General features: G+C 48.2%; 1 protein-coding gene across 2 annotated transcripts in view; it reads right to left on the reverse strand.

The window, feature by feature from the left end:
- The window catches only part of CHAF1B (chromatin assembly factor 1 subunit B), a 29,748-nt gene extending 21,128 nt beyond the window's left edge, over positions 1-8,620 (reverse strand). Inside the window, exons 1-3 of one of the 2 annotated variants that reach the window (XM_069760764.1) lie at positions 8,519-8,620; positions 2,045-2,168; positions 998-1,130 (exon numbers count right to left, since the gene is read on the reverse strand). In XM_069760764.1, the coding sequence (XP_069616865.1) occupies positions 998-1,130; positions 2,045-2,167 (256 nt within the window). In that variant the 5' untranslated portion in view covers position 2,168; positions 8,519-8,620. Of the gene's footprint in view, positions 1-997; positions 1,131-2,044; positions 2,169-8,410; positions 8,459-8,518 lie in introns of those variants that run through there. The other variant, XM_069760765.1, reaches the window with a different exon arrangement.
- Between the last annotated feature and the right edge of the window lie 18,099 nt (positions 8,621-26,719).

The raw sequence follows: 26,719 nt of genomic DNA on the forward strand, positions 1-26,719 counted from the left end.
GACTCGTTTCCCTATGAGTTCCGTACAGTGATTGTACATATTATTGTAGCAACAAGACTCAAAATTGCTAGTTACTGGAAAAACTCCAGGTGCCCCTCACTGCCCGAGGTCGTATCACTGATCAACGAAAATTGCCTATCAGAAAAAATAATCGCTACATCTAATAATAATATAGCTCAATTTCAGAAAAAATGGAACAATTGGTTATCTTTCCGTTTAAATACCGTTCTTAAATGACTTTGCAGATTTGCATATAGAGAATGTGATTGGATAGTTATTGTAATGTCACCATTTCCCCTATCCTCTTCCCTTCCCTAATCCCCATAACGTTGTGTTAATTATTAAGAATTTAATGTCAATAAGATGTAATGCTTGACACAATTTGTAAATAAAAATTTATGTTTAAAAAAAAAAAAAAAAAAAAAAAAAAAACAGTCTGGTGTGTCGAAGGGAAAGTAATAATGCCGGCTTAGGCTAGGTTCACATTGCGTTAATGGGTTAACGCTAACGGACTGCGATGCACGGCGAAAATGTCGCAATTAACGCCGTGCAACGGGTCCGTTAGAGCACCCATTGACAGCAATGTGATTTTTAGCTGAAGCGCATGGCTAGCGCATGCCATTTTCGGCACGCGCTAGCGATGTGCTGTTCTCTTGTGACGGACCTCGGACGCTGCTTGCAGCGTCCGAGGCCCGTTCCTCGCTAGCGCAGATTGGGGATCTGCGCTAGCGGGGAGGGTGAACGCCGACCCTCTAGAAACATTGCGTTAGTTCAATCCGCTAGCGCTATGCGCTTAACGGATTGCCCTAACGCAATGTGAACCTAGCCTTTGCTCCTGCATTAACCAAAATGGCTGATAACAGGGAACAACAGAAAAGCAACATAACTGACAAAACATGTTTAGGTCTTTTGACAATTTTCGCTACATTCAAGAAACCAATGATTGAAACAATCCACCCGATGCTGAACGTAGACGAGCTGTAAATGAAAACCTTACCATCTCCACCCGATGCCAAAACCTCCCCGTTGGGAGAGAATCGCACAACGTTGACAGCCTTGGTGTGACGGGTGAGGCTGGCTAAGAACTCCACCATGGCTTTCCCCTTTTCATTTTTCTCCACTTTCCATAGCTGGAAAAAAGTCAATTGGGCAGAAAAATTAGTAAAGGCCCCTTCACATTAAGCGACGCTGCAGCGATACAGACAACGATCCGGATCGCTGCAGCGTCGCTGTTTGGTCGCTGGAGAGCTGTCACACAGACCGCTCTCCAGCGACCAACGATGCCGGTAACCAGGGTAAACATCGGGTAACTAAGCGCAGGGCCGCACTTAGTAACCCGATGTTTACCCTGGTTACCATCCTAAAAGAAAAAAAAACAAACACTACATACTTACCTACAGCCGTCTGTCCTCCAGCGCTGTGCTCTGCTCTCCTCCTGTACTGTCTGTGTGAGCACAGCGGCCGGAAAGCAGAGCGGTGACGTCGCTGACCGACGCTCACAGCCAGTACAGGAGGAGTGCAGAGCACAGCGCTGGAGAACAGACAGCGGTAGGTAAGTATGTACGGTTTGTTTTTTTTACTTTTAGGATGGTAACCAGGGTAAACATCGGGTTACTAAGCGCGGCCCTGCGCTTAGTTACCCGATGTTTACCCTGGTTACCAGTGAAGACATAGCTGGATCGGTGTCACACACGCCGATCCAGCGATGTCAGCGGGAGAGCCAGCGACCAAAGAAAGGTCTGGCCCTCTAGCCCCGACCAACGACAGCACAGCAGGATTCTGATCGTTGCTGTGTGTCAAACTAAACGATATCGCTAGCGACGACGCTGCAACGTCACGGATTGCTAGCGATATCGTTTAGTGTGAAGGTACCTTAAGTCGTACAGAGGAGAGACCCACTCAGGAAAATTATCACCCACAATGTATACTGGGACGCTGGCACCGCTAAGATGTGTAAACTACTTTGCCCGGTTCACCAGGAGAAACCATTTGCCTTCTTCTGGTGGTCTTAGTCAGCATTCCTCGTCCCACCCAATAAACGTACCCGCACTGCAGTGTCCACCCCGGCGGAGGCCAGTCTGTTAATTTTGCTGTTGCCATGCTGAAAATCCACGCTGTAAACCGGCTCACGGTTGTGCCAGGAAATTTCACACGTGATGACTTTCATTCTGGATACAAAGAACAGACAGATTACTAAACTGGACATCCAAAAATGTCATTGATTCAGCCATATTGTAAAATTATCACATTCGGTCCCTACCCGGTACTAATGGTGGGACCACAGGGAGCCGTATTGGGACATATACATTTTTATTCAGCTAGTACTAAATGGGCCCTCCCAGCAATAAAGGTCTATAAAATGAAAAATGGCAAAACATATATGGTAATTCTAAATTATTTTAGCAGTTTCTGTGCTCTTATCAGAAAACCAGATCCTGAATCGAGGAGTCACTATAAGTGATAAGCGAACGTGCTGGGATAAGGTGTTATCTGATTATGCTCATGTGCCAACCGAGAGGCTTCGGTGTGCTCAAAAAATATGTTCGAGTCCCCGCGGCTGCATGTCTCGCGGGTGTACGACAGTCGCCACACATGCAGGGATTGTCTAACAAACATGCAATCCCTGAATTTGTTGCGCCTGTCGAACGGATTCGGGAACTCGAACATATTATTTGAGCACGTCAATGACCCCCATTCAGCACCCGACCATGGTCATTCATCATTAGCAACTATACGATGTGATCCAGTCCCCATAAGCCTCTGCCGAAAATGAGGACAGCGGTGGTCCCCACCTTTTGAGGCCGAGTTCAGATCAAGAGACCTGCGGTCCTTGTGGGATTCGTGGTCTGCGCTCGGACAGTGAAGCTCTGATGTGTGAAGGTCGTCTCAGATCACCACCAGCCACAACACGGCCCCCTACTACAGATGAAATATTCACGTGTTCTTTATAGGGAGAGGGGAGAAAGCAAACAACAAAAAGCCTCGTCTTCTATCCTATAAGGACCAAGCATCAGGCATGGGGATATAATCAATATGCCTGATCTTTGTATCTCCCTAAAACTGCGGTCAAAGGAAACAGCCAAATATCCGTGAGGTAGTAGAATAGTTCGGACTTTTATCTTACGTGTACGAGCTCAAAGAGTCTACAAGACATCATCAGGGTAGAAAATTGGTGCAGAGGGGGATCTCATGGATTGGGGAACTGGTTTTTGCACACATCCAGTCAATAATGTATGTAAATAAATATAATTTTAACAACCTTCTGACATGGCATACTTCTGATCAGTGGGGGGTCCAAGTGCTTAACCCCTTTCTGACCTCGTACGGGATAGTACGTCCGAGGTCAGATCCCCTGCTTTGATGCGGGCTCCGGTGGTGAGCCCGCATCAAAGCCGGGACATGTCAGCTGTTTTGAACAGCTGACATGTGCCCGTAATAGGTGCGAGCAGAATCGCGATCTGCCCGCGCCTATTAACTAGTAACTAACTAGTAACTAACAGACAGCGGCATTTAACTACTGGGCGGCCGGAAATGATGTCATCGCCGACCCCAGTCACATGATTGGGGGTCGGCGATGCTTCAGAATTGTAACCATAGAGGTCCTTGAGACCTCTATGGTTACTGATCGCTGGCAGCTGTGAGCACCACCCTGTGGTCGGCGCTCACAGCACACTTGATTTTCAGCTACATAGCAGCGATCAGCAGATTGCTGCTATGTAGCAGAGGTGATCGTGCTGTGCCTGCTTCTAGCCTCCCATGGAGGCTATTGAAGCACGGCAAAAGTTAAAAAAAAAAAAAAAAAAAAAATGTGAAAAAAAATAAAAAAAATATAAAAGTTTAAATCACCCCCCTTTCTCCCCAATCAAAATAAATCAATAAAAAAAAAAAATCAAACCTACACATATTTGGTATCGCCGCACTCAGAATCGCTCGATCTATCAACTAAAAAAAGCAATAACCTGATCGCTAAACAGCGTAGCGAGAAAGCCAAACAAAAAACAAGTGTGGGATTGCACTTTTTTGCAATTTCACCGCACTTGGAATTTTTTTCCCGTTTTCTAGTACACGACATGCTAAAACCAATGATGTCGTTCAAAAGTACAACTCGTCCCGCAAAAAATAAGCCCTCACATGGCCAAATTGACGGAAAAATAAAAAAGTTATGGCTCTGGGAAGGAGAGGAGTGAAAAACGAAAAATCCCAAGGTCATGAAGGGGTTAAAGTTGCTCAAAAGGTGGGACTGAAGCTCTGAGCCTTTTTGGGCCCCTTTGTCTTCTACATTGCGATCACAGCGTACGGATTCATGGCAAGTCTACAAATCCGTATATATCAGCTCTCCACGCAAAGGCAAGGTGCCGGCGAGCTTATTTTTTGTCAGCCGGAAAAAAAATCAGAGCAATAATGAAAATGACACTGATCAGAGATTGATCCAATTCTCTCAGATGAAGATAAAATGGAGAAAAAAAAATGTCTCCATCTTCTTCATCGTGTCAGTCTGTGGAAATCATCCGAGTGCAGTCCGACGCTTCCCACGCACTCATTGACTTGCATGGCCGAATGCAATCTGAATATGTGATCAGACTCGGGCATGCAGCCATGTTTTCCTCCGAGGTAAGAAAAATTGCACATGTGCACGGTCCAATAGAACATTAATCCGGGCGAGATCTGATATTTTGTCAGATCACACTTGGACCAATAATACGTTTGCCCTAAAAGATCGCACTTTGCCCCCAGCACCCAATCAAAAGTTGTGACATCGCACAAGTTTAATGAAATTGTGAATTCCACAACGTTCTGCTTAACTAGACTTATCCATTCTTAGCTCTCTTTGCTGTTGGTGAATGAGCATCCTCTCGCTTACATTGTTGCACTGTGGACCGGACACTGATACATTGTAACAATTGAGTGACTATGTCTCGAGTTACAGAGCATCAGATACATCCTGAATCACCACAGCTCTCGGTATCCGGGTCTGAAGTGATAATATTTTGATGTGGACATGCGATTAATTATTTTATCTGCATCCGGTCACTGCACACGATGGCGGCTGTAGTCCCTCCCCACGAGCAGCGGCGTCAGGGAAGATATAACATCATTTTCTCCCTGCAGCTGCTGACTACACGCAATGGCTGCTGTAATCCCTCCCTGCGAGCGGCAGCACGGAGGATGTCACTTTATTTTCTCCCTGCAGCTGCTCACATCTGATCACTACACGTGATGGCAGCTGTAATCCCTCCCTGCGAGCGGCAGCACGGAGGATGTCACTTTATTTTCTCCCTGCAGCTGCTCACATCTGATCACTACACGTGATGGCAGCTGTAATCCCTCCCTGCGAGCGGCGGCACAGAGGATGTCACTTTATTTTCTCCCTGCAGCTGCTCACATCTGATCACTACACGTGATGGCAGCTGTAATCCCTCCCTGCGAGCGGCGGCACGGAGGATGTCACTTAATTTTCTCCCTGCAGCTGCTGCTCTAGATAACTGTGCGCACAGGGTTTATGCCTATTAACCTGCAGATTACTCCTATATCTGCAGGTCAGCAGCATTTCTGGAGACCACAGGTTGCCGCCACCACCTTTAACCCCTTACCGGCATCGGACGTACTATACCGTCCGATGCCGGCTCCCCTGCTTTGAGGCAGGGCTCCGCAGTGAGCCCGCACCAAAGCCGGGACATGTCAGCTGTTTTGAACAGCTGACATGTGCCCATAATAGGCGCGGGCAGAATCGCGATCTGCCCGCACCCATTAACTAGTTAAATGCCGCTGTCAAACGCAGACAGCGGCATTTAACTACCGCTTCCGGCCGGGCGGCCGGAAATGACGTCATCGCTGACCCCCGTCACATGATCGGGGGTCGGCGATGCTTGTGAATGGTAACCATAGAGGTCCTAGAGACCTCTATGGTTACTGATTGCCCGTCGCTGTGAGCGCCACCCTGTGGTCGGCGCTCACAGCACACGTGCAATTCTGCTACATAGCAGCGATCAGCAGATCGCTGCTATGTAGCAGAGCCGATCGTGCTATGCCTGCTTCTAGACTTTCATGGAGGCTATTGAAGCATGGCAAAAGTTAAAAAAAAAAGTTTAAAAAAATGTGAAAAAAATTAAAAAAACATAAAAGTTTAAATCACCCCCCTTTCGCCCCAATCAAAATAAATCAATAAAAAAAATATCAAATCTACGCATATTTGGTATCGCCGCGCTCAGAATCGCCCAATCTATCAATTAAAAAAAAGTATTAACCTGATCGCTAAACAGCGTAGCGGGAAAAAAACTCGAAACGCCAGAATTACGTTTTTTTGGTCGCCGCGACATTGCATTAAAATGCAATAACGGGCGATCAAAAGAACGTATCTGCACCAAAATGCTATCATTAAAAACGTCATCTCGGCACGCAAAAAATAAGCCCTCAACCGACCCCAGATGATGAAAAATGGAGACGCTACGAGTATCGGAAAATGGCGCAATTTTTTTTTTTTTAGCAAAGTTTGGAATTTTTTTTCACCACTTAGATAAAAAATAACCTAGACATGTTAGGTGTCTATGAACTCGTAGTGACCTGGAGAATCATAATGGCAGGTCATTTTTAGCATTTAGTGAACCTAGCAAAAAAGCCAAACAAAAAAAACAAGTGTGGGATTGCACTTTTTTTGCAATTTCACCGCACTTGGAATTTTTTTCCAGTTTTCTAGTACACGACATGCTAAAACCAATGATGTCGTTCAAAAGTACAACTCGTCCCGCAAAAAATAAGCCCTCACATGGCCAAATTGACGGAAAAATAAAAAAGTTATGGCTCTGGGAAGGAGGGGAGCGAAAAACGAACACGGAAAAACGAAAAATCCCCCGGTCATGAAGGGGTTAAGTCATAAATTTTGGATTTCTGAAATATCATTAAAGGGGTTTCCCTGAAAAAAAAAAATTAGGCATTCATGTTTTTAAAATAACAGAGGACACGATGGTCTCCTGTCAGCCCCCGGGAATTCAGTGCAGCACACCCAGGAGATCTGCAATAACTAGAGGTGGACAGGAGCCACTAAAGAAAAGGATTGGCTGCAGCGTTCAGGTGACTGGAGGAGCGTGTGATTGACATCCCGACAGTGCAGGGCTCCACAGCAGCGTGCACGAGTATAACAGACGGGGAGCAGTATTATTTCCCCCAGAATCAGAGCAGTCCTGCAATCTCATGACATGACTAATACGTCACACGCTGGGTACCAGTGCGCACCAAGCCCGGGGAGGACGCCAAGAGTGTGACACAGCCGACGCCTGCCTGCTCCGATCTCAGCTGGTTATCTACAGGTGAGCACCGACAGCTGCATCTATATGGCGCCATCGCAGGTGATCAAATGGGTCGTCATTACTGAAGGAGTGTGCTGGAAGGACGTCACCTGCCATCTTATCCCTCACGTTGAGGGGGGAATAAAGTTTTGACTTTTGGAAGAAAGGAGGGGGGGGGGAACTAAATTGGTTGCAGCGGGAAGGGGTTAAATAGTTATCCCTGCAGTCCTATGTAAATCTATAGAAATGTTATGTCAAAAAATAGGATTAGTCGTCCTGATTGATAAAACGCAGCAACTGATAAGCCAACATTACTCTGAGCAGGAGGAGGCTGGGAGTTGTAGTCCATGGTGTCATTTACAAGAGGAAGAGGTCACAGTGCTGCAGTCAGGGAGGAAAACACACACATATATATATATATATATATATATATATATATACATATACTTATACTATATACATATACTATATATATATATATATATATATATATATATATATATATATATACACACACACACATATACATATATATATACTATATACACACTATATACATATATATATATATATATATACACATACATACATAGATATACTATATACACACTATATACATATATATACATACATAGATATACTATATACACACACACACATATATATATATATCTTCACATGCAGGGTGTGTGTATATATATATATATATATATATATATACACACACACACAGACACACATACATATATATACACACTATATACATACATATATATATACACACACACATACATACATAGATATACTATATACACACTATATACATATATATATACACACACTATATACACACATACATACATAGATATACTATATACACTATATACATATATATATATACCCACATACATACATAGATATACTATATACACACACACACATATATATATATATATATCTTCACATGCAGGGTGTGTGTGTGTATATATATATATAAAACATACACAAGTCTCCTCACATAAGTATATACACACACATTATAAATCACCTCACATACATTTATACACACCCATACAGTGTGTGTTATTATATATATTTATTATATACACACATATCTCCTCACATACATATATATATATATCTCCCTGTATAGAGCACAGCCAGCTCTGCCCGGTGATCCCCGCACACTACATCCCTCCGTGTCCTGCTCGGTGCCGGGAGAGCGCGCTTCTTACCTCTCCGCCTGAGTTTTGACTGCAGACACTTTCCCGCCCGCGCTCTCTGTCCCGTCACCCGGAGTCTCGGAGTCTGCAGCGCCACCTGGCGGCGGGGAGGAGCAGTGCGGCCGCTGTGTGCAGAGGAGGAATCTGCGGCTGCTGCTTATGGGGAGCGGTAAGGAGACCAGCACCCAGATATACAGCACCTCCCCCCAGAAGTGCAAGCCACAGAGTGCCCCCATATACAGTGCAAACCACAGAGTGCCCCCATATACAGTGCAAACCACAGAGTGCCCCCATATACAGTGCAAACCGCAGAGTGCCCCCATATACAGTGCAAACCACAGAGTGCCCCCATATACAGTGCAAACCGCAGAGTGCCCCCATATACAGTGCAAACCACAGAGTGCCCCCATATACAGTGCAAACCACAGAGTGCCCCCATATACAGTGCAAACCACAGAGTGCCCCCATATACAGTGCAAACCGCAGAGTGCCCCCATATACAGTGCAAACCACAGAGTGCCCCCATATACAGTGCAAACCGCAGAGTGCCCCCATATACAGTGCAAACCACAGAGTGCCCCCATATACAGTGCAAACCGCAGAGTGCCCCCATATACAGTGCAAACCACAGAGTGCCCCCATATACCGTGCAAACCACAGAGTGCCCCCATATACAGTGCAAACCACAGAGTGCCCCCATATACAGTGCAAACCGCAGAGTGCCCCCATATACAGTGCAAACCGCAGAGTGCCCCCATATACAGTGCAAACCACAGAGTGCCCCCATATACAGTGCAAACCACAGAGTGCCCCCATATACAGTGCAAACCACAGAGTGCCCCCATATACAATGCAAACCGCAGAGTGCCCCCATATACAGTGCAAACCACAGAGTGCCCCCATATACAGTGCAAACCACAGAGTGCCCCCATATACAGTGCAAACCACAGAGTGCCCCCATATACAGTGCAAACCACAGAGTGCCCCCATATACAGTGCAAACCACAGAGTGCCCCCATATACAGTGCAAACCGCAGAGTGCCCCCATATACAGTGCAAACCACAGAGTGTCCCCATATACAGTGCAAACCACAGAGTGCCCCCATATACAGTGCAAACCACAGAGTGCCCCCATATACAGTGCAAACCGCAGAGTGCCCCCATATACAGTGCAAACCACAGAGTGCCCCCATATACAGTGCAAACCACAGAGTGCCCCCATATACAGTGCAAACCACAGAGTGCCCCCATATACAGTGCAAACCACAGAGTGCCCCCATATACAGTGCAAACCACAGAGTGCCCCCATATACAGTGCAAACCACAGAGTGCCCCCATATACAGTGCAAACCACAGAGTGCCCCCATATACAGTGCAAACCGCAGAGTGCCCCCATATACAGTGCAAACCGCAGAGTGCCCCCATATACAGTGCAAACCACAGAGTGCCCCCATATACAGTGCAAACCGCAGAGTGCCCCCATATACAGTGCAAACCACAGAGTGCCCCCATATACAATGCAAACCACAGAGTGCCCCCATATACAGTGCAAACCACAGAGTGCCCCCATATACAGTGCAAACCACAGAGTGCCCCCATATACAGTGCAAACCACAGAGTGCCCCCATATACAATGCAAACCACAGAGTGCCCCCATATACAGTGCAAACCACAGAGTGCCCCCATATACAGTGCAAACCGCAGAGTGCCCCCATATACAGTGCAAACCACAGAGTGCCCCCATATACAGTGCAAACCACAGAGTGCCCCCATATACAGTGCAAACCGCAGAGTGCCCCCATATACAGTGCAAACCACAGAGTGCCCCCATATACAGTGCAAACCACAGAGTGCCCCCATATACAGTGCAAACCACAGAGTGCCCCCATATACAGTGCAAACCACAGAGTGCCCCCATATACAGTGCAAACCACAGAGTGCCCCCATATACAGTGCAAACCACAGAGTGCCCCCATATACAGTGCAAACCACAGAGTGCCCCCATATACAGTGCAAACCGCAGAGTGCCCCCATATACAGTGCAAACCACAGAGTGCCCCCATATACAGTGCAAACCACAGAGTGCCCCCATATACAGTGCAAACCGCAGAGTGCCCCCATATACAGTGCAAACCACAGAGTGCCCCCATATACAATGCAAACCACAGAGTGCCCCCATATACAGTGCAAACCACAGAGTGCCCCCATATACAGTGCAAACCACAGAGTGCCCCCATATACAGTGCAAACCACAGAGTGCCCCCATATACAATGCAAACCACAGAGTGCCCCCATATACAGTGCAAACCACAGAGTGCCCCCATATACAATGCAAACCACAGAGTGCCCCCATATACAGTGCAAACCACAGAGTGCCCCCATATACAGTGCAAACCACAGAGTGCCCCCATATACAGTGCAAACCACAGAGTGCCCCCATATACAGTGCAAACCACAGAGTGCCCCCATATACAGTGCAAACCACAGAGTGCCCCCATATACAGTGCAAACCACAGAGTGCCCCCATATACAGTGCAAACCACAGAGTGCCCCCATATACAGTGCAAACCACAGAGTGCCTCCATATACAGTGCAAACCACAGAGTGCCCCCATATACAGTGCAAACCGCAGAGTGCCCCCATATACAGTGCAAACCACAGAGTGCCCCCATATACAATGCAAACCACAGAGTGCCCCCATATACAGTGCAAACCACAGAGTGCCCCCATATACAGTGCAAACCACAGAGTGCCCCCATATACAGTGCAAACCGCAGAGTGCCCCCATATACAATGCAAACCACAGAGTGCCCCCATATACAGTGCAAACCACAGAGTGTCCCCATATACAGTGCAAACCGCAGAGTGCCCCCATATACAGTGCAAACCACAGAGTGCCCCCATATACAATGCAAACCACAGAGTGCCCCCATATACAGTGCAAACCACAGAGTGCCCCCATATACAGTGCAAACCACAGAGTGCCCCCATATACAGTGCAAACCGCAGAGTGCCCCCATATACAATGCAAACCACAGAGTGCCCCCATATACAGTGCAAACCACAGAGTGTCCCCATATACCGTGCAAACCGCAGAGTGCCCCATATACAGTGCAAACCGCAGAGTGCCCCCATATACAGTGCAAACCACAGAGTGCCCCCATATACAGTGCAAACCACAGAGTGCCCCCATATACAGTGCAAACCGCAGAGTGCCCCCATATACAGTGCGAACCACAGAGTGTCCCCATATACAGTGCAAACCGCAGAGTGCCCCCATATACAGTGCAAACCGCAGAGTGCCCCCATATACAATGCAAACCACAGAGTGCCCCCATATACAGTGCGAACCACAGAGTGTCCCCATATACAGTGCAAACCGCAGAGTGCCCCCATATACAGTGCAAACCGCAGAGTGCCCCCATATACAGTGCAAACCGCAGAGTGCCCCCATATACAGTGCAAACCGCAGAGTGCCCCCATATACAGTGCAAACCACAGAGTGCCCCCATATACCGTGCAAACCACAGAGTGCCCCCATATACCGTGCAAACCACAGAGTGCCCCCATATACCGTGCAAACCGCAGAGTGCCCCCATATACAGTACAAACCACAGAGTGCCCCCATATACAGTGCAAACCGCAGAGTGCCCCCATATACAGTGCAAACCGCAGAGTGCCCCCATATACAGTGCAAACCGCAGAGTGCCCCCATATACAGTGCAAACCGCAGAGTGCCCCCATATACAGTACAAACCACAGAGTGCCCCCATATACCGTGCAAACCACAGAGTGCCCCCATATACCGTGCAAACCACAGAGTGTCCCCATATACCGTGCAAACCACAGAGTGTCCCCATATACAGTGCAAACCACAGAGTGTCCCCATATACAGTGCAAACCGCAGAGTGCCCCCATATACAGTACAAACCACAGAGTGCCCCCATATACAGTGCAAACCACAGAGTGCCCCCATATACCGTGCAAACCACAGAGTGTCCCCATATACAGTGCAAACCACAGAGTGTCCCCATATACAGTGCAAACCGCAGAGTGTCCCCATATACAGTGCAAACCACAGAGTGCCCCCATATACAGTGCAAACCGCAGAGTGCCCCCATATACAGTACAAACCACAGAGTGCCCCCATATACCGTGCAAACCACAGAGTGCCCCCATATACAGTGCAAACCACAGAGTGCCCCCATATACCGTGCAAACCGCAGAGTGCCCCCATATACAGTGCAAACCGCAGAGTGCCCCCATATACAGTGCGAACCGCAGAGTGCCCCCATATACAGTGCAAACCACAGAGTGCCCCCATATACAGTGCAAACCACAGAGTGTCCCCATATACAGTGCAAACCACAGAGTGTCCCCATATACAGTGCAAACCACAGAGTGCCCCCATATACAGTGCAAGCCGCAGAGTGCCCCCATATACAGTGTGAACCGCAGAGTGCCCCCATATACAGTGCAAACCACAGAGTGTCCCCATATACAGTGCAAACCACAGAGTGTCCCCATATACAGTGCAAACCACAGAGTGCCCCCATATACAATGCAAACCACAGAGTGCCCCCATATACAGTGCAAACCACAGAGTGCCCCCATATACAGTGCAAACCACAGAGTGTCCCCATATACAGTGCAAACCACAGAGTGCCCCCATATACAATGCAAACCACAGAGTGCCCCCATATACAGTGCAAACCACAGAGTGCCCCCATATACAGTGCAAACCACAGAGTGCCCCCATATACAGTGCAAACCACAGAGTGCCCCCATATACAGTGCAAACCACAGAGTGCCCCCATATACAGTGCAAACCACAGAGTGCCCCCATATACAGTGCAAACCACAGAGTGCCCCCATATACAGTGCAAACCGCAGAGTGCCCCCATATACAGTGCAAACCGCAGAGTGCCCCCATATACAGTGCAAACCGCAGAGTGCCCCCATATACAGTGCAAACCACAGAGTGCCCCCATATACAGTGCAAACCGCAGAGTGCCCCCATATACAGTGCAAACCACAGAGTGCCCCCATATACAATGCAAACCACAGAGTGCCCCCATATACAGTGCAAACCACAGAGTGCCCCCATATACAGTGCAAACCACAGAGTGCCCCCATATACAGTGCAAACCACAGAGTGCCCCCATATACAATGCAAACCACAGAGTGCCCCCATATACAGTGCAAACCACAGAGTGCCCCCATATACAGTGCAAACCGCAGAGTGCCCCCATATACAGTGCAAACCACAGAGTGCCCCCATATACAGTGCAAACCACAGAGTGCCCCCATATACAGTGCAAACCGCAGAGTGCCCCCATATACAGTGCAAACCACAGAGTGCCCCCATATACAGTGCAAACCACAGAGTGCCCCCATATACAGTGCAAACCACAGAGTGCCCCCATATACAGTGCAAACCACAGAGTGCCCCCATATACAGTGCAAACCACAGAGTGCCCCCATATACAGTGCAAACCACAGAGTGCCCCCATATACAGTGCAAACCACAGAGTGCCCCCATATACAGTGCAAACCGCAGAGTGCCCCCATATACAGTGCAAACCACAGAGTGCCCCCATATACAGTGCAAACCACAGAGTGCCCCCATATACAGTGCAAACCGCAGAGTGCCCCCATATACAGTGCAAACCACAGAGTGCCCCCATATACAATGCAAACCACAGAGTGCCCCCATATACAGTGCAAACCACAGAGTGCCCCCATATACAGTGCAAACCACAGAGTGCCCCCATATACAGTGCAAACCACAGAGTGCCCCCATATACAATGCAAACCACAGAGTGCCCCCATATACAGTGCAAACCACAGAGTGCCCCCATATACAATGCAAACCACAGAGTGCCCCCATATACAGTGCAAACCACAGAGTGCCCCCATATACAGTGCAAACCACAGAGTGCCCCCATATACAGTGCAAACCACAGAGTGCCCCCATATACAGTGCAAACCACAGAGTGCCCCCATATACAGTGCAAACCACAGAGTGCCCCCATATACAGTGCAAACCACAGAGTGCCCCCATATACAGTGCAAACCACAGAGTGCCCCCATATACAGTGCAAACCACAGAGTGCCCCCATATACAGTGCAAACCACAGAGTGCCCCCATATACAGTGCAAACCGCAGAGTGCCCCCATATACAGTGCAAACCACAGAGTGCCCCCATATACAATGCAAACCACAGAGTGCCCCCATATACAGTGCAAACCACAGAGTGCCCCCATATACAGTGCAAACCACAGAGTGCCCCCATATACAGTGCAAACCGCAGAGTGCCCCCATATACAATGCAAACCACAGAGTGCCCCCATATACAGTGCAAACCACAGAGTACCCCCATATACAGTGCAAACCGCAGAGTGCCCCCATATACAGTGCAAACCACAGAGTGCCCCCATATACAATGCAAACCACAGAGTGCCCCCATATACAGTGCAAACCACAGAGTGCCCCCATATACAGTGCAAACCACAGAGTGCCCCCATATACAGTGCAAACCACAGAGTGCCCCCATATACAGTGCAAACCGCAGAGTGCCCCCATATACAGTGCAAACCACAGAGTGTCCCCATATACAGTGCAAACCACAGAGTGCCCCCATATACAGTGCAAACCACAGAGTGCCCCCATATACAGTGCAAACCGCAGAGTGCCCCCATATACAGTGCAAACCACAGAGTGCCCCCATATACAGTGCAAACCACAGAGTGCCCCCATATACAGTGCAAACCACAGAGTGCCCCCATATACAGTGCAAACCACAGAGTGCCCCCATATACAGTGCAAACCACAGAGTGCCCCCATATACAGTGCAAACCACAGAGTGCCCCCATATACAGTGCAAACCACAGAGTGCCCCCATATACAGTGCAAACCGCAGAGTGCCCCCATATACAGTGCAAACCGCAGAGTGCCCCCATATACAGTGCAAACCACAGAGTGCCCCCATATACAGTGCAAACCGCAGAGTGCCCCCATATACAGTGCAAACCACAGAGTGCCCCCATATACAATGCAAACCACAGAGTGCCCCCATATACAGTGCAAACCACAGAGTGCCCCCATATACAGTGCAAACCACAGAGTGCCCCCATATACAGTGCAAACCACAGAGTGCCCCCATATACAATGCAAACCACAGAGTGCCCCCATATACAGTGCAAACCACAGAGTGCCCCCATATACAGTGCAAACCGCAGAGTGCCCCCATATACAGTGCAAACCACAGAGTGCCCCCATATACAGTGCAAACCACAGAGTGCCCCCATATACAGTGCAAACCACAGAGTGCCCCCATATACAGTGCAAACCGCAGAGTGCCCCCATATACAATGCAAACCACAGAGTGCCCCCATATACAGTGCAAACCACAGAGTACCCCCATATACAGTGCAAACCGCAGAGTGCCCCCATATACAGTGCAAACCACAGAGTGCCCCCATATACAATGCAAACCACAGAGTGCCCCCATATACAGTGCAAACCACAGAGTGCCCCCATATACAGTGCAAACCACAGAGTGCCCCCATATACAGTGCAAACCACAGAGTGCCCCCATATACAGTGCAAACCGCAGAGTGCCCCCATATACAGTGCAAACCACAGAGTGTCCCCATATACAGTGCAAACCACAGAGTGCCCCCATATACAGTGCAAACCACAGAGTGCCCCCATATACAGTGCAAACCGCAGAGTGCCCCCATATACAGTGCAAACCACAGAGTGCCCCCATATACAGTGCAAACCACAGAGTGCCCCCATATACAGTGCAAACCACAGAGTGCCCCCATATACAGTGCAAACCACAGAGTGCCCCCATATACAGTGCAAACCACAGAGTGCCCCCATATACAGTGCAAACCACAGAGTGCCCCCATATACAGTGCAAACCACAGAGTGCCCCCATATACAGTGCAAACCGCAGAGTGCCCCCATATACAGTGCAAACCGCAGAGTGCCCCCATATACAGTGCAAACCACAGAGTGCCCCCATATACAGTGCAAACCGCAGAGTGCCCCCATATACAGTGCAAACCACAGAGTGCCCCCATATACAATGCAAACCACAGAGTGCCCCCATATACAGTGCAAACCACAGAGTGCCCCCATATACAGTGCAAACCACAGAGTGCCCCCATATACAGTGCAAACCACAGAGTGCCCCCATATACAATGCAAACCACAGAGTGCCCCCATATACAGTGCAAACCACAGAGTGCCCCCATATACAGTGCAAACCGCAGAGTGCCCCCATATACAGTGCAAACCACAGAGTGCCCCCATATACAGTGCAAACCACAGAGTGCCCCCATATACAGTGCAAACCGCAGAGTGCCCCCATATACAGTGCAAACCACAGAGTGCCCCCATATACAGTGCAAACCACAGAGTGCCCCCATATACAGTGCAAACCACAGAGTGCCCCCATATACAGTGCAAACCACAGAGTGCCCCCATATACAGTGCAAACCACAGAGTGCCCCCATATACAGTGCAAACCACAGAGTGCCCCCATATACAGTGCAAACCACAGAGTGCCCCCATATACAGTGCAAACCGCAGAGTGCCCCCATATACAGTGCAAACCACAGAGTGCCCCCATATACAGTGCAAACCACAGAGTGCCCCCATATACAGTGCAAACCGCAGAGTGCCCCCATATACAGTGCAAACCACAGAGTGCCCCCATATACAATGCAAACCACAGAGTGCCCCCATATACAGTGCAAACCACAGAGTGCCCCCATATACAGTGCAAACCACAGAGTGCCCCCATATACAGTGCAAACCACAGAGTGCCCCCATATACAATGCAAACCACAGAGTGCCCCCATATACAGTGCAAACCACAGAGTGCCCCCATATACAATGCAAACCACAGAGTGCCCCCATATACAGTGCAAACCACAGAGTGCCCCCATATACAGTGCAAACCACAGAGTGCCCCCATATACAGTGCAAACCACAGAGTGCCCCCATATACAGTGCAAACCACAGAGTGCCCCCATATACAGTGCAAACCACAGAGTGCCCCCATATACAGTGCAAACCACAGAGTGCCCCCATATACAGTGCAAACCACAGAGTGCCCCCATATACAGTGCAAACCACAGAGTGCCTCCATATACAGTGCAAACCACAGAGTGCCCCCATATACAGTGCAAACCGCAGAGTGCCCCCATATACAGTGCAAACCACAGAGTGCCCCCATATACAATGCAAACCACAGAGTGCCCCCATATACAGTGCAAACCACAGAGTGCCCCCATATACAGTGCAAACCACAGAGTGCCCCCATATACAGTGCAAACCGCAGAGTGCCCCCATATACAATGCAAACCACAGAGTGCCCCCATATACAGTGCAAACCACAGAGTGTCCCCATATACAGTGCAAACCGCAGAGTGCCCCCATATACAGTGCAAACCACAGAGTGCCCCCATATACAATGCAAACCACAGAGTGCCCCCATATACAGTGCAAACCACAGAGTGCCCCCATATACAGTGCAAACCACAGAGTGCCCCCATATACAGTGCAAACCGCAGAGTGCCCCCATATACAATGCAAACCACAGAGTGCCCCCATATACAGTGCAAACCACAGAGTGTCCCCATATACCGTGCAAACCGCAGAGTGCCCCATATACAGTGCAAACCGCAGAGTGCCCCCATATACAGTGCAAACCACAGAGTGCCCCCATATACAGTGCAAACCACAGAGTGCCCCCATATACAGTGCAAACCGCAGAGTGCCCCCATATACAGTGCGAACCACAGAGTGTCCCCATATACAGTGCAAACCGCAGAGTGCCCCCATATACAGTGCAAACCGCAGAGTGCCCCCATATACAATGCAAACCACAGAGTGCCCCCATATACAGTGCGAACCACAGAGTGTCCCCATATACAGTGCAAACCGCAGAGTGCCCCCATATACAGTGCAAACCGCAGAGTGCCCCCATATACAGTGCAAACCGCAGAGTGCCCCCATATACAGTGCAAACCGCAGAGTGCCCCCATATACAGTGCAAACCACAGAGTGCCCCCATATACCGTGCAAACCACAGAGTGCCCCCATATACCGTGCAAACCACAGAGTGCCCCCATATACCGTGCAAACCGCAGAGTGCCCCCATATACAGTACAAACCACAGAGTGCCCCCATATACAGTGCAAACCGCAGAGTGCCCCCATATACAGTGCAAACCGCAGAGTGCCCCCATATACAGTGCAAACCGCAGAGTGCCCCCATATACAGTGCAAACCGCAGAGTGCCCCCATATACAGTACAAACCACAGAGTGCCCCCATATACCGTGCAAACCACAGAGTGCCCCCATATACCGTGCAAACCACAGAGTGTCCCCATATACCGTGCAAACCACAGAGTGTCCCCATATACAGTGCAAACCACAGAGTGTCCCCATATACAGTGCAAACCGCAGAGTGCCCCCATATACAGTACAAACCACAGAGTGCCCCCATATACAGTGCAAACCACAGAGTGCCCCCATATACCGTGCAAACCACAGAGTGTCCCCATATACAGTGCAAACCACAGAGTGTCCCCATATACAGTGCAAACCGCAGAGTGTCCCCATATACAGTGCAAACCACAGAGTGCCCCCATATACAGTGCAAACCGCAGAGTGCCCCCATATACAGTACAAACCACAGAGTGCCCCCATATACCGTGCAAACCACAGAGTGCCCCCATATACAGTGCAAACCACAGAGTGCCCCCATATACCGTGCAAACCGCAGAGTGCCCCCATATACAGTGCAAACCGCAGAGTGCCCCCATATACAGTGCGAACCGCAGAGTGCCCCCATATACAGTGCAAACCACAGAGTGCCCCCATATACAGTGCAAACCACAGAGTGTCCCCATATACAGTGCAAACCACAGAGTGTCCCCATATACAGTGCAAACCACAGAGTGCCCCCATATACAGTGCAAGCCGCAGAGTGCCCCCATATACAGTGTGAACCGCAGAGTGCCCCCATATACAGTGCAAACCACAGAGTGTCCCCATATACAGTGCAAACCACAGAGTGTCCCCATATACAGTGCAAACCACAGAGTGCCCCCATATACAGTGCAAACCACAGAGTGCCCCCATATACAGTGCAAACCACAGAGTGCCCCCATATACAATGCAAACCACAGAGTGCCCCCATATACAGTGCAAACCACAGAGTGCCCCCATATACAATGCAAACCACAGAGTGCCCCCATATACAGTGCAAACCACAGAGTGCCCCCATATACAGTGCAAACCACAGAGTGCCCCCATATACAGTGCAAACCACAGAGTGCCCCCATATACAGTGCAAACCACAGAGTGCCCCCATATACAGTGCAAACCACAGAGTGCCCCCATATACAGTGCAAACCACAGAGTGCCCCCATATACAGTGCAAACCACAGAGTGCCCCCATATACAGTGCAAACCACAGAGTGCCCCCATATACAGTGCAAACCACAGAGTGCCCCCATATACAGTGCAAACCGCAGAGTGCCCCCATATACAGTGCAAACCACAGAGTGCCCCCATATACAATGCAAACCACAGAGTGCCCCCATATACAGTGCAAACCACAGAGTGCCCCCATATACAGTGCAAACCACAGAGTGCCCCCATATACAGTGCAAACCGCAGAGTGCCCCCATATACAATGCAAACCACAGAGTGCCCCCATATACAGTGCAAACCACAGAGTACCCCCATATACAGTGCAAACCGCAGAGTGCCCCCATATACAGTGCAAACCACAGAGTGCCCCCATATACAATGCAAACCACAGAGTGCCCCCATATACAGTGCAAACCACAGAGTGCCCCCATATACAGTGCAAACCACAGAGTGCCCCCATATACAGTGCAAACCGCAGAGTGCCCCCATTTACAATGCAAACCACAGAGTGCCCCCATATACAGTGCAAACCACAGAGTGTCCCCATATACCGTGCAAACCGCAGAGTGCCCCATATACAGTGCAAACCGCAGAGTGCCCCCATATACAGTGCAAACCACAGAGTGCCCCCATATACAGTGCAAACCACAGAGTGCCCCCATATACAGTGCAAACCGCAGAGTGCCCCCATATACAGTGCGAACCACAGAGTGTCCCCATATACAGTGCAAACCGCAGAGTGCCCCCATATACAGTGCAAACCGCAGAGTGCCCCCATATACAATGCAAACCACAGAGTGCCCCCATATACAGTGCGAACCACAGAGTGTCCCCATATACAGTGCAAACCGCAGAGTGCCCCCATATACAGTGCAAACCGCAGAGTGCCCCCATATACAGTGCAAACCGCAGAGTGCCCCCATATACAGTGCAAACCGCAGAGTGCCCCCATATACAGTGCAAACCACAGAGTGCCCCCATATACCGTGCAAACCACAGAGTGCCCCCATATACCGTGCAAACCACAGAGTGCCCCCATATACCGTGCAAACCGCAGAGTGCCCCCATATACAGTACAAACCACAGAGTGCCCCCATATACAGTGCAAACCGCAGAGTGCCCCCATATACAGTGCAAACCGCAGAGTGCCCCCATATACAGTGCAAACCGCAGAGTGCCCCCATATACCGTGCAAACCACAGAGTGTCCCCATATACAGTGCAAACCACAGAGTGTCCCCATATACAGTGCAAACCGCAGAGTGCCCCCATATACAGTGCAAACCGCAGAGTGCCCCCATATACAGTACAAACCACAGAGTGCCCCCATATACCGTGCAAACCACAGAGTGCCCCCATATACCGTGCAAACCACAGAGTGTCCCCATATACCGTGCAAACCACAGAGTGTCCCCATATACAGTGCAAACCACAGAGTGTCCCCATATACAGTGCAAACCGCAGAGTGCCCCCATATACAGTACAAACCACAGAGTGCCCCCATATACAGTGCAAACCACAGAGTGCCCCCATATACCGTGCAAACCACAGAGTGTCCCCATATACAGTGCAAACCACAGAGTGTCCCCATATACAGTGCAAACCGCAGAGTGTCCCCATATACAGTGCAAACCACAGAGTGCCCCCATATACAGTGCAAACCGCAGAGTGCCCCCATATACAGTACAAACCACAGAGTGCCCCCATATACCGTGCAAACCACAGAGTGCCCCCATATACAGTGCAAACCACAGAGTGCCCCCATATACCGTGCAAACCGCAGAGTGCCCCCATATACAGTGCAAACCGCAGAGTGCCCCCATATACAGTGCGAACCGCAGAGTGCCCCCATATACAGTGCAAACCACAGAGTGCCCCCATATACAGTGCAAACCACAGAGTGTCCCCATATACAGTGCAAACCACAGAGTGCCCCCATATACAGTGCAAGCCGCAGAGTGCCCCCATATACAGTGTGAACCGCAGAGTGCCCCCATATACAGTGCAAACCACAGAGTGTCCCCATATACAGTGCAAACCACAGAGTGTCCCCATATACAGTGCAAACCACAGAGTGTCCCCATATACAGTGCAAACCACAGAGTGCCCCCATATACAGTGCAAGCCGCAGAGTGCCCCCATATACAGTGCAAACCGCAGAGTGCCCCCATATACAGTGCAAACCACAGAGTGCCCCCATATACAGTGCAAACCACAGAGTGCCCCCATATACAGTGCAAACCACAGAGTGCCCCCATATACAGTGCAAGCCGCAGAGTGCCCCCCATATACAGTGCAAACCACAGAGTGCCCCCCATATACAGTGCAAACCGCAGAGTGCCCCCCATATACAGTGTGAACCGCAGAGTGTCCCCATATACAGTGCAAACCACAGAGTGCCCCCATATACAGTGCAAGCCGCAGAGTGCCCCCATATACAGTGCAAACCGCAGAGTACCCCCATATACAGTGCAAACCGCAGAGTACCCCCATATACAGTGCAAACCGCAGAGTGCCCCCATAAATAGTCCAATCAGAGCTCAGCTTTTATTTTCTCTGAGCAGTTTATATAAAAGCTGATCTGTGATTGGTTGCCATGGGCGATCTGTGAATGTACTGTATGTAGCAGTGAATATGATGCGGTTGCTGTCATGGCAACACAGAGGGGCCGTGGGCAACTAATATGGTGCGGACTGATTATATGCAGGAGCTTCTCAGTAAATTAGAATATCATCAACAAGTTAATTGATTTCAGGGTGGGGGAAGAAACCTCCAGCGACTAAATCAAAACGGAAAGTTATATATTTGTAAAAAATGAAAAAACTTTTATTCGTTACAGTAGTTCATTAGAAAAGACTTGGGTCCTGGTCACCACAACCTGGGATGAACAAGCAGCAAGGTTCAGCTCTGAGCCTTAATCATGGCTTGTCAGGTTTTGTGAGACGCACCTGTACATTATATATAAATTCACTTTTCCACTTTTTCTCCTCAGAAATATCATGCCCTCGGCCTCTAAACTAACCGCAGACTTAATGGAGACGGGTCGAATTTGGCACACCTGTTTAAATTGAAAAATTGGAGACCTCGTACTCTTATTATGGGCAAGCTGGTGTGGCATTAGCCTTTTTGGCCTGCTTAGCATTTCTGGTTGATTCCATATTTTACGAGCTTAGCTATGTGGTGTGAAAAAAATGTTTGTATACAATGTATGTGATGTACTTGTGTTCAAAATGTGTGTTAGGCAAAGAAGTGACACCGGCAACATTTATGGTAGTGTGAGAGGAAAAAAAATACCTGTGGGGGCCTCTAGCAGCAGCACTACCTGCATTGCTGGCAGTAGATATACCAAGTGCAGATCCCGTGGCCTCTCTTGACCCTGACAAGCGTATTAATAGAGAAGAAGCAGAGGAAATAATATAATATATGTCACATAACTCGTCTCAGTCATAAAAGAATGAAGTAGCCTCTGACAGAGACACAATCAGCTTGAGTCAGTGTTCTGCTCAGTCCACCTCGTTTAAAATTGTACACAGTGGAATTTCAATTTCATCGGTGATGCCCATTTCTGTTTTACCCCATAGCTCTTAACCAACAGCATACGGAGGTGGGGGGCAGAAGAGACTTCAACAGAGCAACGTTTTCCAGTCAGCCTTTGTATGCGGATGACATGTGGCTGGAGGGGGTCCAAGGTATGTTGCTTACTGTGTGAATCGTTGTGGTTGGGGCGCTGACTGTGGTAGTAGCATTCTGAGCCTGTGCTAATTTTGAGATGGGAATCAGGTGGGAGAGGCCAAGACGTTTTGGCCATTTCCCACACAAATGCAAAGGTCAATTGAATCAGGGATAAAAATGATTCTGTGGTGGACAAGACAGGTTTGGAGGAGGTTGATGTCATCAGAGAAGGCAAGTGTTGACCTCAGCAATGTGCAGCGCAGGCAACATATGGCTAAAAGATGCTATGGGGATAAATCCGCTTGCTGTTGGTGGAGGAAGCTCAACAACGCCTAAAAAGTTAGGTTGGTGGTGAATCGTTCTAGTGGCTTCTTGTGTGTGGTCAAGTTGCTGATGGTGCAGTCAGTTGGAGCAGACGCTATAGGCAGAAACAATACATGGTCATAGCGCACTGGGTGACTGTTTTCAGTGGCAGCGATACACTACCAAAACAGGTACCGGTGGTGAAGCCTCCGCAACTTGGAGCTATGTCTGTATCCATTGTCTTACTCCTCAGACACCTCCTTCAGATAATACGCAATAGACATGTCCTCATCCCAACAGCCACAGGGCACAGCATTGATTCCACAATACGCACTTTTTTTTGTTGATGCACTGTTAGGGTATGTGCACACGTTGCGGATTTCCTGCGGATCCGAAGCGTTTTTTGCCATACAGTACAATGTAAATGAATAGGAAAAAAATGCTGTGCTAATGGTGCGGAAAATTCCATGCGGAAATGCTGCGGATTAAAAGAAGTAGCATGTCACTTCTTTTTTTTGCGGATCTGCAGCGTTTTTGTACCCATTCCATTACAGAAATACGCAGGGGTAAAAAATGCAGTAATCCGCCGCAAATTGCACAAAAAACGCGTCATTTCCGCACCTGCGTTTTCTGCCAAGAGATGCAGAATCAGCACAAAAAATTCCCAAGGCTAATCCGCAACGTGTGCTCATAGCCTTAAGCAATGCGAATAGCTTTTCCAGCTTTAAAACATGGAAGACAAAAGCAATACGGCAGATATGTTGCTGCTGTCAACAAGTAGCAAATCTTATCCTGGCTGTCGCCCCATCAACTGCAGTTAGGAATTGTGATGAACGACAATTCCCAGAAAATTTTTCCTGACTTACGTCGAGCAAAGTAGCTAACGCTCCATGCATGACACTCATCTGAATCTGACTGTAAAACTTTTCTTAAAAAAAAAATATACCCATTTGAAAAAAGTGGTAGACATGGCGAGTAGTGATGAGCATGCTCGGGTGACCTCCGAGTATATTTTAGTGCTCGGAGATTTAGTTTTTCTAAAGCTGAATGATTTACATCTGTTAGCCAGCATAAGTACATGTGGGGATTCCCTAGCAACCAGGCAACCCCCACATGTACTTATGCTGGCACCTGCTCACCCTGCTGGAATTTGCTGCTGTGTATGTTGGAGGATCTGTACGAGCAATGTAAAATGATGACTGACTAGATCATACACAGTGGCATATCAAAGTTTGGTCACCCCTAGTCAAAATTACTGCCATTGTAAAACATTCAGTTTGCGCCATTGAGGTCGTCTATTGTGGATTGTGACGTGTGTTTAGGATCATCTTCCTCTTTCCAACTTCAGCTTTTTACAGATGGTGTTATGTTTGCATCAAGAATTTGTTGAAATTTCATTAAATCCATTCTTCACTCTACCTGTGAAATGTTCCCCGTGCCATTGGCTGCAACACAACCCCAAAGCATAAATGATCGATGCAGTTTTTAGAATGGTTTCATTTTGGGGTATTTTCTGTCATATAGGCCCCTCAATGTCTTTTCAAATATTAGGTGGTTCCTTAAAAAATGGTTTTGTAAATTTTGTTGGAAAAATGAAAAATCGCTGGTCAACTTTTAACCCTTATGACTTTCTAACCAAAAAAAAAATTATGTTTCAAAATTTGAGCTGATGTAAAGTCGTGATGTGGGAAATTTTATTTATTAACTATTTTGTGTGATATAACTGTCTCATTTAAGGGCATAAAAAGATTTGCTAAATTTTCGCCAATTTTCCTTTTTTTTCCACAAATAACCGCAAGTCATATTGAAGAAATTTGACCACTATCATGAAGCACAATATGTCATGAAAAAACGTTCTCAGAATCAGTGGGATCTATTAAAGCGTTCCAGAGTTCTGACCTCATAAAGTGACAGTGGTCAGAATTGTAAAAATTGGCCTGGTCATGAAGGTGAAAACAGCCTTGGGGGGTACAGGTGGTCAAAATAATGAGTACACAAATCTCCAAGGGTGACCAAACTTTTGCATCCGCTATTTTCCTTTTTGTAATTTTTAAAATGTAAGAACTGCCAAAATATATATATATTGTCACGATTCACACCGTGACCGTCACCCCCACGTCACAGATCGGGGTGACTTTAGGCCAACAGACGGCTATCACATGTGCAGGGGGGCATATCTTAGTTATCCCTCCACTCCACAATGTGATGGAAAAACACACACAAGGCTATTGACCTCTTAGTTTACAGCAGGGGCTTATTTTAGGTATCCCACTGCTCTTCAATATACCACGAACTGCAGGGATTTATATATATCCCGCTTACAGTTCCACTTAACACTTGCAGCTCTCTGGTGCCCCCCTTTCTCTCAGGTCAGATTAGGTACTGCACCTGGGGTAATTAGTCGCCAGAAAGGCTGCCTGCTATGTACTGGCTATTGGGCACGCTGCAGCGACGCGATAAACTACTCCCGCTCAGGCAGGAACAATAATTATCAACGCCGCAGTCGCTACAACAACACCCAGAGGCCTGCACACGGTAAGCTGCCACCAGCTTCGATTAAACGGGTCCGAAGCTAACCCAAAACAGTAGCGTAATTTCCTTCAGGAGACAGGGTACGTTTTAGAGCATGAAGAACGACTCTAGTATTAAATATTATACTCCATCAAAAGTTTCAGGCAGTATTTATAAAATAAGTCATATAAAGATGTTGCAATTTGAGACAATTGAAAAAAATATGTACAAGGTAATTATAAAATAATCAGGGATTAAATAAGAAAG

The sequence above is a fragment of the Ranitomeya imitator genome, chromosome 3 (genome assembly GCF_032444005.1).
Source record: "Ranitomeya imitator isolate aRanImi1 chromosome 3, aRanImi1.pri, whole genome shotgun sequence".
NCBI lineage: Eukaryota > Metazoa > Chordata > Amphibia > Anura > Dendrobatidae > Ranitomeya > Ranitomeya imitator.